This window comes from Orbicella faveolata, unplaced genomic scaffold (genome assembly GCF_042242905.1).
Source record: "Orbicella faveolata isolate gen_17 unplaced genomic scaffold, um_ofav_v1 contig_25, whole genome shotgun sequence".
Taxonomy (NCBI): Eukaryota; Metazoa; Cnidaria; class Anthozoa; order Scleractinia; family Merulinidae; genus Orbicella; species Orbicella faveolata.
The window spans coordinates 17,008,438-17,026,633 of NW_028301553.1; the positions used below are offsets into that span (position 1 = coordinate 17,008,438).

At 39.8% G+C, this 18,196-nt stretch overlaps 1 protein-coding gene and 1 pseudogene across 1 annotated transcript; one reads left to right on the forward strand and one right to left on the reverse strand.

Moving 5' to 3' along the window:
* The window catches only part of LOC149109181 (brevican core protein-like), a 36,799-nt pseudogene that overhangs the window by 14,191 nt on the left and 4,412 nt on the right, over positions 1-18,196 (forward strand).
* On the reverse strand, positions 4,794-6,815 carry LOC149109185 (uncharacterized). The gene has a single exon (XM_089294996.1). The coding sequence runs from the start codon at positions 6,127-6,129 to the stop codon at positions 5,194-5,196; it is 936 nt and encodes a 311-aa protein (XP_089151122.1). The 5' UTR covers positions 6,130-6,815; the 3' UTR covers positions 4,794-5,193.

Below are 18,196 nucleotides of genomic sequence, written 5' to 3' on the forward strand. Positions count from 1 at the left end.
TCTCGACGAGAAAAAAGCCGCCACTCAGTCTCAACTGTAGAAGCTAAAAACGGTATCCAAGGCTTCGAGTTCTTTTAACTCTAAAGTACAATACGAGTCTACTGGCAACTTTCTGCTTGATGCAACAGACGGTACCATCAAGACCATCTCAAAAGGAAACCTTTCAGCAGCCAAGTTATTTCGTTCCGTGGACAAGAACCTCGCTGTTTGGGCAGCAGTGCAATTACGAGTCGGACGAACTCGCCGAAGATTCAGAGGAAGAGAAAAGATTCTGATCAGCCGAAAGACGAGCGCTAGCTAAGATCCGGGAGAAAAAGCGGAAAAATGCGTCTAGCTGGCCAACTCTACAGCTACCCGCTCTACATCCAGTGAAGCTCCATCTACTCATGGTTTGTCCACTGGCAATTATTTTTCTTCTAATCAGCCTTTTTGTTTTTTCCGCATGCAGTCCTTTCGTGGACGTGAGCCTCAACTGGCAGACAAGTGTTTCAGCTGCGGCCAAAGAAGTTTCTGAGCAAATCCATCTTCCTGCCCAAGCCGTTTTAGAGGAGCCGCTGCAGCCCCTCCAATCAGAAAAAATACATACTTATGGCAAATACCAAGCTGCATTGAAGAGAATGGGATAAGATGAGTATATAATTTATTCAACATAATCAAATGATTGGGAGACTTTGACCCAGTTGAACTTATTGATAATTTTGTTGAACCATGTGATTCAAGGTTTTTTAGAAGTCTTGGAAAGACAATTTACTCTAAGGGGCTGAAAAATTTCTGTAGCTGTTCATTTATCGTTCGCGTAAATTTTGGATATGTCAACTGCGTCCATTACTTTTGACTTTGTCATGACAACCACAAACTTCGTATAGGTTTGGACAAAAATCAACTTTTTCGACATACTTGTGTATTTTTTTTTTCTCAGCTTTGTTCATCATTTTGCTGAATTTTACCAAATTGTACATTTCATAAGCATTCTGGCTTCATAAACATTCTAGATTATTTTTTGACTTTTTAAGAAAATGGTAAAATCAAAGATGACGGATCCAAGATGGCGGGTCAAATGACGTCATGCTACTTCACAGCCAAAAATTATGTCATTATTTTATAGAGCAAGCTCAGGGCTTTCTATTTAATGAATGTAAATTTATTTTCTGTGCCTTAATAGAACAAAAACCCAAGGAGGGGGTTTCATCCTCCTTGTACCACGATGGGGGCATTAGTCCGAGGGTTAACGATTGTATTAGCCCTGATGACTGAATGAATGAATAAAAGACTGATTATCAGGACGGAACGCATTATGTTTAAGTTAAAGGCAACCTTAAGGTTAATGTAGAGTTTTGAAATCATATAAGTGCTTCTTGCTTTATTCGCGATACTATTTTTGTTGGGTATCAGATTCTCTTTATTTGCATTCTACCCACAGCTCAGTTTTCTAATAATCGCTCAGCCATCCAGTCCAGTATAGTGATTTGTCGAGCAGGCTATTTCTGATCTGGCCACAGGTTCAGTGGTCGAGTGCGCGTGTGCTCCTGCGGTGGTTAACCCGTTGTCAGTTTCCATACAGTTAGAGTTCTGGAAGAATAATGTTTCTTATCTCAATTCCAGTGTTTTGCGGACGTTGCTCGCAGACTATCTCGTATTGTATACTCGAATGTTAGCGCTATTGGATTGGCTGCTTTCATTGCCATTGGTAACATGCCTGTTTTCGCGCAAAAACTGAGATTCTATGTAGACGAATACCAGATCGAGTACCACGTGGAGAGAACTCCACTGTGTTCGTTTTGCTTTGAAAAGTTTGCACTTCTTCTTTCAGGGTGCTCTGTTAAGTGGTTTACTGACAACCAAACTGTACCTTTGATCGTCGATTCTAGTAGTATGAAACTGTGTTCGCTTCAACTCGCCGGTGATATATTTGATACCGCCAAGAAAGTAATATCAAAATCGAGGCTGAGTTGATACCTCGTTCAGCTGATTACTTATGCAAGATCGCCGATTGATGACTGGTCAGTTAAAGATAGCTATTTTCATGAAGTAACGTCTTATTGGGGTCCCTGTTCAATTGACTACTTTCCAAGTTAAAAAAAAAAAAAAAATTCAAGTTTTCCCAGTTTTTTTTTTTTTCGAATATTCCCTAGCATTTAGTTGGGTAGGAGAAACCTGTTGGCTGGTGCCACCTGTTTCGTTAGTTAAAAATGTCATCCGCCACATATGTTTTTGTCAATAGAACTGGTTACTCTTTATTGGCCTTTCAGTTCCCTTTTGGCCTTTTTTGGTGGATCGTAGGTAGGGTTTCAGATCTTTTGTTATTGATTTTCTCTTCGTTGAGAACGGTAAAGATGTTTATCTCCATGGGGCAAATAACAGTTCCCTTTTGGCTCGGAGAATTTTAGTTGCTTGTCGGGGCTGTAAAGTACAGTATCCAGTAGAACCTGTCTATGGAGAAGTCATGCCGCGCGGCCACGATTGCGCTGTGTTAGGCCGTTGGGCCATGTCATCTTTGTGCGGGACTGCCCGTTTATCATGTGTTGATCTTAGGTGATTGCACTGTTTTAGGCCATTGGGCCATGTCATCTTTGTGCGGGACTGCCCGTTTATCATGTGTTGATCTTAGGTGATTGCACTGTTTTAGGCCATTGGGCCATGTCATTTTTGTACGGGACTGCCCGTTTATCATGTGTTGATCTTAGGTGATTGCACTGTTTTAGGCCGTTGGACCATGTCATCTTTGTACGGGACTGTCCGTTTATCACGTGTTGATCTTAGGTGATTACACTGTTTAAGGCCGTTGAGCCATGCCGTTTTTGTGCAGGACTGCCAGTATATAGTGTGCTGAATGCAAGATTTAGGCCTCTGGGCCTTCCTTATGTTCTGATCTGCGTGTTGTTGCTTTTTTGTTTTTCTAATTGTTCTCACATTTCTTTTGTTATCTTTCAAGTCTACAAAGTGGATGTGTGTTTACTTCAAAGGTTGCTCACTCAAGAGATCCAGACGGCTTCGCAAGTCAATGGAAGGTCTTCCCTTGCGTTCCTCTAAAGCAAAGGCCCCTTCAACAAGAGAGCGTTATTCAAGTGACTTTCAAACATTTAGAGAATGGTCTTCGCGCTTTGAGGAAGTCGCTTGTTTGCCGTCTGATGAGACGTCATTTGCTCCTTCTTTGGAACATTTTGCTGCAGCAGAGTTCCCTCTACTCCACACTTGAGTCTGTCTGTTATGGCATAAATTGGGCACACCATCGGTATGGCTTTCCGATTTGTGATTTGACTTGTGATAGAAGTGTTCTCGAGGCGGCTAAAATTGAGCTTGCAAAACCTGTTTCCATAAAAAGGGGGGCGCTGTTACTCCCGAGATGATTTTGAGGATATATAATAGGTTTGCGCACCCCAAGGCTAATCCCTCTAATCATCGCTTAGCTGCAATTTGCGTGACTGCCTAATCGGCTTTTCTCCGCGTCAACGAGTTAGCTAGCCTGCGTTGTTGTGACGTTAGTTTTTGCGACGCATTTGTCAGAATTTATACATGTGAGAGCAAAACAGATGTTTATTATATGTAATTTTTAGTTTTAATTTTATGAATTTATTTTCTTCAAAGATAGAGCATATTTTGTTCACAAAAAAATTCGTAGTAAAATAAAGTTTTAGACTTGGCATGCGTTTGCGGAACTAGGATATCTTATACACTTGTTTCATCTACATGGCTTAAGAACAGGGGCCACTAAGGAGCAGGCATCAGTAATCTACACTTTTTATGTCACGGCAGATGGAGACTGATCGAGCCGAGGACGGCTAGCTACGGCTATATTACGAGAAGTTAGAATCTTTACTCTCAGTTTCTTGAAGTTTGCACACTTAGATTCCTTTGTTCTCTTTCTTTATTTTCGAAAGCGGGCATCAATAAACGAGATGCCCGCCCCTGATGCTGTGTTTGTGTTTATTGAGATTAGTTACAAAATATTTTATAATCGTTTCAGGGTGATTAGAGTATAAATATATTTTGTAACGTTTCGCTAATTACACTGGAGTATGTTCACTATGTATGGTTCGTGTTAACCGTAGAAGTATTTTAGGCGTGAATCCCTAAGGGGCTAGTAGGCTATTTAAGAATTTGTAAGTTATGCAAGAGCCACTCGAAGGCATCTCTTTCAACTTTGCTTTTTAATTTTCTGTTTATTCACTGCTGTATTTTCTTTATGATGATGTAACGCTCGCTGTATCCTGCATCAATAAACGAGATGCCCGCCCCTGATGCTGTGTTTGTGGTTATTGAGATTAGTTACAAAATATTTTATAATCGTTTCAGGGTGATTAGAGTATAAAGGGTCTTTCACACCAAAAAGGTTACCTATCTTAAAGGAAGAAAAAACTAATTTGATGTCTAAATCATTACAATAGCGCTTGATTAAGTGTCGAATCTTCTTCTGAGTGATGACAGAAAAATGGCCTATGTACGGCAGCTTAAAGTAAAACGTGGGCGAGGTGGTAAGGGGGTAGCCCCGGGGACAATGATTGCTATGAGCCCCAGTGATGTAACGGTTAACCACTTTTTCAATTAAATGGGCAGGGAAAAGGTTCTTTTTGAGAATTTCAGTAAGCTTGGTTATATCCTCGTGTAACCCCAACCAAGTGTTGTTGATCTTGTAGGCCCTGTCAACAAGAGTCCTAATGAGACCTACTTTGTATGAGTACGAGGTGAAGCTAAAATAATTAGTTAATAACCCAGTAAAGGTAAACCCTAGTTAGGAAGGAATTAGTGTCACTATTATCAATAAGAACATCTAGAAAGGGTAATTTGCGATTAAGTTCTTTTTCCATAGTAAACCTTATGTTGGGGTGCCTAGAGTTAATGTAGTCAAAAAATATAACAGCATCGTGCTCCGAGTGAAATAAACAAAAAGTGTCGTCAACATACCTACGATAAAATAAAATTTTAGAGCATTGAAAATTTTCCAACCATAGTTTTTCATGATGTCCCATAAAAAGATTGGCTAATACGGGAGCAAGGGGAGACCCCATGGCCACACCGTCAATTTGGTCATAGAAAGAACCGTTAAATAAGAAATGGGTCTGGGCGGTGGCTACAGTGAAAAGGCTTCTAAGTTCAGGTTTACTTAACTTAAGGTCAGGATTGCCCTCGGAAATGTAATTGAGATAACAATGGGGTGACAGGCCTGCACAACTCCCATCCACGTGTAATAGCCGGTTAAAGCTTTGCTCTAACGAGTATATCCTTTAGGGATCTGCCCCTTTTGTACGAGACAATAGGGGGATCTTTGAATATTCTTCTAAGCAATGGTTGTTGTTGAATTAAATGCCATTTCTGCATAAGTATTTGCTTTAAGTTAGGCACTGAAGGGCGATATTGTGTGACAAAAGGCAAGATTCGCTTGTCTTGTTTACGTTTCTGTTGTAGGGCAGCTTTTCTCTCCTCAAATGTAATTTCTGCGAGAGTTGTTGAAACAAGAGTTTCAGGATACCCTCTTTCGACGAGATTTGTTTTAAATTGTGAAATAGCAGTTTTGAATGCTGTTTCAGAGGAGTTGGTTCGGAGAAGTCTGAACGCTTCGCCCTTGATGAAGCCCTTTTTGACCCCTGGTGGGTGGCAACTCGAGAAATGCGTGTACTGAAATGTTTCAGTAGCTTTGAAATGAGTTTTAATGTCTAGTCTAGACTTTTGTGCAAATCTTTCGCCTTTGTAAACTTTTGTGTCGAGGAACGTTGTTTCCGTGTCGGAAACTTCAGCCGTGAACTTGATAGTGGGATGGTGGCTATTTGCTAGTTCAATGAACTGCGTGACTTCGTCTTTGTTTATATTCCAGATAGAGAATATATCGTCAATATACCTTTTCCAGGCGAGTGGTTTTTGAGCGCTTTGATTTAAGATTTGTGATTCTACCTTTCCCATAAAGATGTTGGCAAAAGCGACTGCCATTTTTGTACCCATGGCTGTTCCATGTGTTTGGAGGTAGTTTTTTCCAGTAAACTGGAATGAGTTTTCTTGAAGTATAAGTTCAAGCGCTCTTTTAAGATGTTGTGTTGGGATGGGGGATTCTCCTTTATAGTAAGATTCGTATGCGTTGCATACCGTTTCTATCCCCTCCTCTTGAGGTATATTTGTGTATAGGCTTGTCACGTCCATTGAAACTCTCGTTTTTACTCTCGTTTTTTCTATGAAATTGATGAAGTCCGTCGAGTCTTTCAGATATGACTCCTGTTCTTTTGCTATGGGTTGAAGGAGTTGTCTACAAATGCAGACAGTCTCTCTGTCGGACCATCACACCCAGATATTATGGGTCTTCCAACCGGAGTTGGTTTGTGAATTTTTGTAAGCGTGTAGAACACTGGTATGCGAGGCGGGTTAGGTGTTTGACAAAACCATAGTTTGGTCATGTCATCAATATAGTTGTGCTGGTGGAGTTCCTTAACTAATTGTTGTACCCTTAGGGATGTCTCTATAACCATAGGACGTTCAAGGGGTTTGTAGTGTTCACGGTTGTCTAACTGGATTTGTCCTTCGAGAATTTTATCTTCAGTGTTTAGGACAACCGTTCGCGTTCCCTTGTCTGCCTTTTTAAGATTGATGTTGGAATCTTCTTGTAGCGTTTTCAACGCCTTTCGTTCTGTGTTGGGCAGATTATCCTTAGGTTTTGTAAGTTGTACTTCAGCAAGTTGAACTTTGACCTCTTCTAAGTAGCTTTCAAGAGCCACTGATTGTTGAACCGGCGGAATCCAGTTTGATTTAACGTGGAAAGGATGCGGTTCGTTGTATTCCCCGTGGAAAATGTATTGTAGGCGCATTCTTCTAGCGAAATGCTCAAAGTCCTTCAAAAGATGGCGCCTTATTTGTGTACCATTTTCCTTAGGTGTGGGGATAAATTTGAGACCCTTAGCTAACAAGTTAGTTTGGTCGTTTGTGAGGTCTATGTTCGAGAGGTTCTTTATGTGTTTTTTGTTTGCCTCTGTTTGTGCATGTAAACGATCGGTTCGATCCTTTTTTCTGCGTTCTTTTCGCTTTTTGTTTTGTATTTGGGATGGCTTTTTCTTCCCATGTCCCCGTTTTATAATACGAGAGTCAGAGAGTAGACAGGTATAATCTCTCTTCTGTTTATTGCTGTCATCTAATAATGTTGACAATGACATGATTTCGGCTCTAAGTTCATCGATCCTTCTTGATACATTGTTTTTGTTTACAGTTTCTTTGGGCGCCGAGCGCGCGAAAGCTGTTTTTTTGGTTACAATGCTCTTTTGTTTTTTGTTGGCCTGAACTCGTTTTTCTTGTCTTATGGCTGTGCGGAGGCCTTCGATGTTTCGATTGTGAAACCGTATCAGCGCTTGTAAATAGTCTTGCTCAGCTTTTGAGCGAAGACGTTTAATGTCCCTCTTGAAGTCATCATCCGCTCTTATGCGGGCTCTGGCTCGGTATTGTAGCGACTTTGGACAAGTCTTTCTTTCTAAGTGTCTCTTTAGGGATTTTAGCGCTGCTTGGGAACGTTCAAGTTCCTGTTCCAGTTCGTCGGGCTGATCGCGTTTACGTTTGCGGCGGTGATTTTCTCGTATGGCTTCGCGTTCATCAGTGTGGGTAATTTCTTCTCCATCAGTTGATTCACTGTCAGATTCTTCCGCCTGGTTCGTTTTGTCAGCCTGGTGGTTCACATTCATCTTCGTAGCTCCGTTGTTTTCATTCATGTAACAGTCATTGCTGGTTTGAGCGTGGTCAGCTAATAGACCCTCTGATGTTAGCAGGCTCATGGCCGTAAAAACTCAGGCAAGACCGCGGTTTCGATCCTTCTGGATCTCATCAGTTGCCGATAAGGAGAGCGATAGAGGCCAATGCTCGGTATCACTCAGTTAAAGGCTTGGTTTTTTCAGCTTTTATACTCGATAGGAGGATCGAAAATTCTAAACTTTTATTGGCTGATTTGTCACAAGCGCAATGTGAGACAGCAATTTTTTCGATCCTATTGTACACAGCTTGATGCTGTGTTTTTTCTCATGGCTATAATGTTTTATTTTGAGCATGTGTTGTAGATATCTTATGGGATAAAGCAGTGGATGTAAGGACCCTTTCTTATTCTAGTAGCTCGCCAAGTTTTAGTCACTGGCGTAGGGTATTTCATACTGCATTTTGCATTTTTATCCCATTTTTTTGTAGTACATGTGGAGATTGTACTTTGTTCACATGCTATAATTAGATTTGCGTAAAGTCGGTACTCGAACGTGATGGGACGGGGTCTGTCTGATAAAATCAACAGTGATAACAATGGGGTGACAGGCCTGCACAACTCCCATCCACGTGTAATAGCCGGTTAAAGCTTTGCTCTTTTGTCACACAATATCGCCCTTCAGTGCCTAACTTAAAGCAAATACTTATGCAGAAATGGCATTTAATTCAACAACAACCATTGCTTAGAAGAATATTCAAAGATCCCCCTATTGTCTCGTACAAAAGGGGCAGATCCCTAAAGGATATACTCGTTAGAGCAAAGCTTTAACCGGCTATTACACGTGGATGGGAGTTGTGCAGGCCTGTCACCCCATTGTTATCACAGGTCAATACATTCCTCAAGAGGTATGTTAGTAAAGAGACTTTCCACATCGAAGGAAACCATAAATTTACCAAACATAGATAAAGATTGAATGTCCTGTACAAAAGTAAAAGTGTCTGTAGCACAGTGTTCAGTTGGGATGTGCGGCGCCAAAAGATTGCATAGATATTTGGCCAGGTTATAATTGTAGGTTCCGATAGAAGACACGATGGGGCGAAATGGCGGAGTTGAGTTAGGTCCAAAATCCTTGTGCATTTTGGGGAGGCCATAAATTCTTGCTGGTTGAGAGCCTTTGGGATAGATGTTTTCGTACACTTCGTTGGCAAGGTGACCATCTTTCTTCAACTTTCGGAGAAGTCGCTGCAGTCTACCTTCTCTCAGTAAAGTTGGATCTTCCTTGATGGGCCGGAATTTGGAAGTGTCATTGATGATCTTAAGGATACCTTGGTCGTAATCTGTTCGGTCCAAGACGACCACACCATTCCCTTTGTCTGGTTTTAAAATGACAATGTTTTTGTTCTTCTTTAGCTCCTTAAGAACTCTGAGTTTCTTGAGGTCAGCAGTCGTTGGACGGTATGAAGAGACATAAGAATGGGCTAAATGAGAAAGGTCTGCAACAAGTTTTCCTGCTTGCTTGGTGTCCCTCAAGTTCTTTGCCATGGTGTGATTGATAAGCTCAAAGCATGTGAAGACATCTGACTCGTTTATTTTTGGTGGACGGATGGAATGTGTTAATCCAAATTTGAGAATGTCGAGTTGTTCTGACGTGAGACTATGAGAGGAATTGTTAGTGACAGTCTCATTGGAGCTAAAAGGAAGAGAAGTGTTACGTGTGAGATTTTTGAGTTTCTTCTGGTGTGTCTTGATAAATTGAGCGGTTGCTTTCGTAACTTGGTGATGTAATGTACGTTTGAGAATGTAGAAATCTACACTGTTCAGGATACTTTGAACACGATTACTTAGCTGGTCTCTTGTGTGGATCAATTTCCGATGTTCCCTTGAACGTTTAGCGATGGCACTTCTCAAAAGCTGTTTTCGGATGGTAATAGTGTCGTGTCGATTGGTGTTAGGAAGATTGAAGCTGAGAAACTTGGGAAAAACATTGAAGGACTGACAGTTGCGTAGGAAGTTTAAATCCAACTCGGCTTTGCGAGACTTGATCGAGATCTTCTCAAATTTTCGTAGATCAGCAATGTTGATGTGATCATACTTTTCTGCTATGTCGTTGATGATGTTTCCAAAAGGTCTAGATAGCAGCAGACATGTAAAGATTTTAAGGAAAACGACCACTTTTTTAAGTTTAAAAGACATGTTTCGACAGAACTTCTGTCATCTTCAGTTGAATAAATGATTACAAAGCAAGTTGAATAATAAGTAGGCAAAAATGCTAATTAAGACAAATAGTAACAACAGAACGTGAAAAGGTGTAAATTAAAAGATAATTTTAGATTTACATGGTGTAATTGCTGATTGAGGCAAGGTAGTTCTTTTTTTTTTTGAATATGGATAGCCTCCTTTATCTTGAGTTGAAAGCTGGTAGTGGCGTGATCTAAAATATGAAAGCAGTCTATTGAACACAATGAGCGACAACGTTCAGAATTCTGAAGATGTTTGAAGATGTGAGAGGCCCTATCAACGGCTAAGTGCTCACGTACGCGTGTGGAAAAATGTCGGGATTTATGGTTTCCTTCGATGTGGAAAGTCTCTTTACTAACATACCTCTTGAGGAATGTATTGACCTGGCGGTCAATTACATTTCCGAGTGGTCGTTTTCCTTTAAATCTTCACATGTCTGCTGCTATCTAGACCTTTATTATATATGTTTTGTTCTTGTCTTTCCAGGTAATCTTATCAAGTAATTCCTGGAAAGGCTTTCAACAATTTTCTTCAATCAACGTTTATGAGGTTTTAGGAGTTATGTTGAAGTCCAGGGCGGATACCTAAAGCCTACGTTCGCGTTATTAGAAAGTTCTTGGAGTGGTCTAAAAGTAGACATTTCAACATGCAGTTACCTTTTCCCCTTAGTGTTGTTTCTCTATATTTATTTGAAGTTCAGCAGTCTTGCACCTCTAGTTCCTCAGTAATTTTAGCCCATGCTGCCCTTAAATGGTTACATTCTTTTGTCCCTAGTTTGGATCGTAATCCTTTGGATAGTGAATTTTGCAGGAATATTATCGAATCTGCTAAACGCCAGAAATCACAGCCACTTATGAAAAACAAGCCTATTACCGCAGACATCATAAGGAGTATTTTAGATACTCATAACAAGAAAGAAGCTAATTTAAAGAATCTTCGTATCGCTGCGTTATGCTCTTTGGCTTTTGCAGGATTTTTTCGTTACGACGAATTATGCAATATTGTTCCTAAGCATATTGAATTTCACAGCGATTATATAAGAATCTTTGTACCTCGTAGTAAGACAGATGTTTATAGGGAAGGGAATTTCGTCTTTATTAGTGCATCCAGGTCTAAGTACTGTCTTGTTGGTGTTTTTCAACGGTATTTAGATTTATCTGGTATTGACTTATGTAGTTCTCTCCCTTTATTTAGACCGCTTGTTTTTCACCGTAGTAGTTCTAGCTATACCCTGAGACGTGGAAAGATTTCTTATACTACTTGTAGAGATATCTTAAGGGATACCTTAAGTCAGCTGGGCCTCAACCCTAGTGATTATGGTCTTCATAGTTTAAGATCCGGTGGTATTACATCTGCGGTACGTAATAGTAGTAACTCGATTCCAGAAAGACTTCTTAAAATACATGGTAGATGGAAATCTGATTCTGCCAAGGATGTGTATGTTGAAGAAAGCCTTGAAAACAGGTTACAAGTAACTAAGTATTTAGGTTTGTAATGCATTATCGAGCGTATATTAATTTCTCCATACAGTAGTGTGTAAAAAATTGTAAAAACAAACAAACAAACAAACAAACAACAACAACAACAACTTTGTAATTTCTTTCTTTTGCAGTCCACTCTATATTAGTAACTATCTATCTTATAATAAAATGTTTTGGATCCGCTTGCGCATCCTACCATATTTCTCGTGTGATTTGTTTGTATTACGGGAATTTAAGGGTAAAATGATTTACGTTCGTTTGAGCGAAGCGAATTAGAACGTAAATGTAAAATTAAACTGGGTAGTAATGACATGACCGTAATGAAACACAATTAAAAGGTAATTACATTTATTATTATCATGGCGCCCTATTTGTTTTTACATGTTTTACCAGGATCTTCTGCGTCGGTTGCAAAATATGACAAGCTCTTTGTCTAAAGTTCTTACCTAAAAAGTTGAATAAACAAGCAATATTGACCGTGAAACTGGCAAAAGTTCAATTAAGTCCTTACACTACTTAAAAATAATATTAAGAGCCAGTTCTTGTAAATACCGAGAATGAGATGACAGTCTCGAAATTTTCGATTTCTTCATATTTTGCCCAAATAACCTCTATAGTGAGTTGTTTTCGAAAATACCATTCAAAAGTCCTGAAGCGCTTCAGTTTTTTCGAAATCGAGGAAAGTTTGAAAATGGCCATTTTACCTGGCTGACGCCGCCGAAAATGGCCGAAAATTGTGCATTTTCTTTTCGCTCGTACAGATCAACGCGATGATATCTATCAATATACTTTGGGTAGCTCATAGTGCATGTCTTGCTGTTTCTAAAGCATTAATTTGATTAGTAAAACGTCCAAGTTTAAAAATATTTTAGGCCGATACAAGTACCTTCATCGAAGCTCATAAGCGAAATGGCTAATGTTAGCTAATTTCAATACCATCAAAAGCCCACTGGTACATTGAATTTGAAGTCGAAACTAAAATTTTCTGAAAGCCCATACTCTATATTATGTTGTGTAAAAGTCTCTTTTGCGGCCCGAAAAAACTAACCCGTCGAGAGACATAAACGTGTGGTACATTTTTGTAAATTCGTCATTCCTGAAACCAACATGGAACTTGGTCAGCTACCTTCATCAAGAACAAAAATAAGTGAATGGAAACCTTTTTCGTCAATAAGGATACTTGTAATGTTTTTTTTTTCCTTTTAGATTGACCAAATGATTAACTTTTGCAAACATTTGCAGTTAAATCAAAATAGACGCTGCTTTTGGTACATTGTAATGTTATGCAAATTTATTTCGATCACCGGAACGCGCATATCGCCCGAAACTGATTTTCCTTCCGCCTACCGTATGTTTCTTTTTGAAGGATACAACTGTAGCACACATTATTCGTTCAATATCGGCAGTTTTAACTTTTGTGGAACACCCATGGCCACAGCCAAACTTGACTTCAAGTAAAAAAAAAAAAAACATTTTGAAACGTGAAGTGTGAGTAAACAATCGATTACAGTTGCATCCATCATGTTTGGTGTAAATATTCGAACACAACCATTTCATGCAAACAGGTACACTCTACTTTAAAAATAACCGTCTCATCGCAGCATTTCTTGAAATCCTGGTCTGAGACCAGGTAATGCCGATAACAAAGCGCGAGCAGTTGACGAAACTTCATGATCAACTGTCGAAACGTTGTACTTGTGGAATAAGCAAGATGATTCAACTTTTGTATTTCTTACCCGTGTGCTTGCAATTCTTATGGATACAATTGCCCCTGTCTGTTACCACCAGATTTACAGATGAATTGTTCGTTTCCTATCACTTAATATGGCACATACCTCTGAATAAAACACATACTGTGACATCATTTTCCTTGGAGTGTTCCAACAGTCGTCCGCGGCCACTTGCAAAACGTAAGCAGCAAGACAGAAAAACCACAAAGGCTTCTTCGTCAATAGCACTACGCTGTCCAGATTTCTTTCTTACAAAGTTTCCAGACTTCGCTCTCTTTTAAAATTTCAAAACTTCGCCGTTCTGTTGGCCAGTCCGAATAACTGTCATGGTGTTAGTTGAGGAAGTTCTTGACTTTGTTTGGTGGTCCCAGTTCAGACCATCCGGCAAATGTAGATTGCATGACAGACGGCCACTTGCAAAGTGTCCAAAGTGGGTGAAGATGGTGGCCAGGGAAACTGTTTGCTCGTGCAAGTAACGTGGTTCGCACTGTCAGCCTAAATAAACATTTCTGGATGAAATTGAACGATGTAGGGTGGAGGGGGTGTTGTTTAATTCTGCAAGAGGACAGAACTCGACGAACTGACAGAGCCGTCCGCGGGTCCTACTATCACGGCATGTCTACGTAGATTAATGGAAATTATTACCGCGTTCACAAAAGTTGTGCAAACACCTTTCCTCTTTACCTTTAAAATACATGTTTGTCGTTCGTACTTTTTGAATAGAAATGCACCGGTGATAGAGCTGGAATACAAAAAGGACAAAGGAGGCCTAGAGGGCATCAGATCTTAGATATGCGTTGTGAGTTTACATACATATTCACCCCTGTTGCCTTCTGCTAAACTATATACACAATAATATGGGCGCTTTCCAGAAATCGGACACTCAGAAGAGCTAAAATTTTCCTTTATTTTACCTTGAGAATTCACAATTATTGACCTAGCGAACTCCCCATTAATAATTAGGCGGTATGAAATAGTTAGGCATTATGTATAGCTGGTTTTCACATGACGTCACCAAAATTCAAACTACAAAACTATTGATCCTCCTGAGATTTTACTTTAATGATCTATAAGAGCAGCTGAAAACTAATATTCATACAAAGTTTCGCTCCGAATGGGTTCTTGGTTTTGTGATACACTACGCTTGAATTTCGAAGCTTTTGCGTGACGCGACATTTACATGACGGCGTCATGATGGTTAAAAAAGTGACTTATCTCGGGGAATTTGGCTATCTGAACAGTTCATGTCTTAGAAAAAGTATTATTTTAATGTTTTAGAGTTCCTCGAGGGATAAATTCACGCTTTTGTAGCAAAACTCAGTGACAGATATTTCTGTTGGTTTCCGGCCGCCATGTTGGTGCCCATACGGATGGGCACTAGCATGGCGTCTCCATGCAAATCTCTATAAATTTAGGTAAAAAATCTCTCCGCATATGTTGCATAAGAAAAATTGCTGTGACCAGAATCTCGGCGAGAGTCTTTGCATATTTACTTTCTTTCATTTCCCAGATTCTGGACTTAATCTATTGAACGGTTTTGATTTTTATTTTGATCTATTTTGAATGGCGTGACATTGAAAACCAACAATTGTAGCCTTATTTTGCGCATTTCAGAGGCAAAAATAAGAGCGAATGTAAGAGTTCACCGTGTAGAGGTGACCGTTAGTGGAGGTTCAACTGTACAGTTTATATAGCACAGCACTTAATCAACACAAACTCTATTATCGCACCATCAGTCGTAGCCGTTGTGACATCTCCGATGACGTAATAGTCTTAATCTGGAACTTTCTTCGGGATATGTATGGTCATGAAGATACGAACACTATTACAAACCGCTTTCTTTCTTTAAAGTCACGATTAAATTTAATTGTTTTTTTCCCTTGAGTTAAGGGTTAGCAAAGAAGTCACACGAGTCACATAATTCAAGAATTGCGTTATCTACGGCTATCTTTACTACGGTGGTTATTTCCCTATCAATGACGTAATCTTTGCACGTTCTGACACGTTCTTTGCTTGGCTTGCAAATATTCAATTTTCCTTCCGATCTATGAACTCGCGGCGATGTAACAGTCAAAGGATTTACTTCATTTGCCTAAAACCACAAGAAATACTCGCAAAATTACAAATAAATTAATGACCGTCGCTTCTGCCGAAATAAACTTGTAAAGTAAACACGATCTTATTTGTCACGTAGCAAAAGTGAAAGCTGCAACGTCAGCGCATTCCATGGCTGACGTAATACCTTTTTTCAGCGTATTTATTATTCCCTTTAAATCCAACGCTTTGATAAAACGAAAAGAAAATATATTTTACCCACAAAAAGAAAACAATATCCGTAAAATTGTCCGTGTATTTATGTTTTAACAGCTTCTGGCGGAAAAACATCACATGTTGCGTGACTCAAAGTTTGGCCGAGCGGAGGTCTGCGTCTGGTCACCGACAAAAAAAAAAAAACAAGAAGATCTTTAAGATCTTACAACCGCGCTTTTAAAAGTTAACTGTTTTGGTAGCATGAGTGACCCGAAGAAAAAAAAACGAAAAAAAAAATATCGGTTTTGAACCTATTTCCAGCAAATTTGGCACACTGGAAGCTGAGAAAATTACTCTATTTCCGGTCATCATTTTTCAGCTCTTTTCGTCATATCCCCCCCTCGGGAGGGTTTTGTGAAGTTAGCGAATTAGTTGCAAGCCACCGTAATGGTGATTGCTGTCGGCGAAATGTTTATTTGCTAAAAAATTGGGGCCAAATCTTTCGGAGATGGAAGTCAGGACATTTGTAAGGATACAGAAAGTAATTTGGGACCAGTTGCTGACTTGTAAGGCTGAAATTATCCAGAAGTAAGGTTTTTTAACGTGAACGTAACGAAGGCCACGCGGTGAATAAATTATCGGCTCTTCTCACTGTCTCGTTCTGTTTTTTGTTTCGTTCTCTTCTGGAGTCCGCCGAGGTCATTTTTTCGTCTAAATAACTTGAGAAAAGTTCGAAAAAGATGTTCCTCTTGAATTTTCAGCTTTCAGGCAATAATCCTGGATTTTTTTTGACCGAAACGTAGGTTCACTGGTTATGTTAATGTGTTTCGGTGGCTATGGGCGACCGTCGCTTCCTTTGTCGACTCACGCAATGAAGCTAGGTTACAAAAAAAAAATCTAATAATATTTAGTTCTGGTTTTGTTCGATTTCGTTGAAATTTTAATATGATGAAGCTGCATTGTTAACGACTAGATTTTAATACTGCCGATATGAGGTAGCTATTAACGCTAAAGTGATATATCACTTCGATGTCAGGGTTTTGAAGAGATTTTTTTGCAACGTGTAGGTTCGGCGTGATTTTGTAATCTGAGATTTCTGTTGACCCTGAAGAAACAAGGTTTGGCGAGTAAACATTACCGATTGCGTAATTCAAAGTTGGCCGAGTGGAGATCTACGTCTGGTCTCCGACAAAAAAAAAACAAGAAGATCTGTTAGATCTTATAACCGCGCTTTTAAAATTTAACTGTTTGCTTAGCACTACCGTCGGAACGCAGTGCACATTCCAAAGCAGTCATTGATGATTCTTTTCTTACTGTAGACATCACATCACTTGATCAACACAAACTGTATTATTGCACCATCAGTGGTAGCCATTGACAAATCTCCGATGACGTAATGGTCTTAATCTTTGTAGAACTTTCTTCGGGATATATATGGGCATGAACGATATAAATGACTCGATAATAACACTATTAACAACAGCTTTCTTTCTTAAAAGTCATGATTAAATTTAATTGGTGTTTTCCACGAGTAAAGGGCTAGCAGAGTAGTCACACAAGTCATATAATTTAATAATAAAACTCTATCCCGACCGATGTATCGATTTTTGGTCACTCCAGTGACCACGGATTGAAAACGTGACAGAAAATTGGCGTTACTTTCGATTCTGACCAAATTTGGACAGTGGGATGATCTCATCATTAGCCAATTACAGGCCATTTTTCAGCTCTTTTCGTCATATCCCCCCCTCGGGAGAATTTTGGCAAGTTAGCTAATTTAGTATGCAAGCCAGCGTAATGGCGGTCACCGTCGACGAAATGTTTATTTGCTCAAAATTGGGGCAAAATCTTTCGGAGATGGAAGTCAGGACATTTGTAAGGATAGAGAAAGTAATTTGGGACCGGTTGCTGGCTTCTAAGGCTGAATTTATCCAGAAGTAAGCTGTATTTTCGTTTTCGTGCCGAAAGCCATGCGATGAAATGTTATCAGCTTGTTCTGCTGTCTTGTTCTGTTTTTCTCTTGGTCTTTTTTGTAGCCCGCCGAGGCCAGTCTTTCATCTAAATCAGTTGAAAAAAGTTCGAAAAAGATGTTCCCATTCAAGTTTAAGCTCTCAGGCGATAATTCTGGAGTTTTTTGGCCGAAACGTCGGCTTTGTTATTTTCGTGTTTTTCGGTTGCTATGGGCGACCGTTGCTTCCTTTGTTAGGTCAAGTCTGGGGAGTGAGGTCACAAAAAAATTCTAATTAATTCTGGTTTTGTTCGATTTCGCTGAAATTTTAACACGATAAAGCTGGATTGTTAAGGAATAGATTTACAGTCTGCTGATGTGTGGTAGCTATTAACGCTGAAGTGTTATATCGCTTCGAAGTCAGGGTTTTGAAGAGATTTTTTTGCAACGTGTGGGTTCGGCGTGATTTTGTAATCGGAGGTTTCGGTTGACCCCGAAGGAAAAAATATCCGGAAAAGGTCATTTCATGGGCGATTCAAACGAATATAAATATGTATATGTTCCGAGCTAAATTTCTGGTGAAAAAATATAATTTTTGACGAGCGCTGGGTTTTTAATTTTTTCCCGCGAAAGATGAGATTTATTCATGTTTCAACAGCTTTTGGCGAGTAAACATCACAGGTTGCGTGACTCAAAATTTGGCCGAGTGGAAGCTTGGGTGTGCTCGCACAGAAGTCGAAAAAAAAAAAAACCACGGGTAAACCATGAACCGCGCTCGGCCCACGGCCGCGCGGTTAATAATAAACCACGGGTAAACCTAGAACCGCGCTCGGCCCATGGCCGCGCGGTTAATTAGCTTTCTCGCAGTAGCAAAGGAGTTGTTCGATATGAAGTG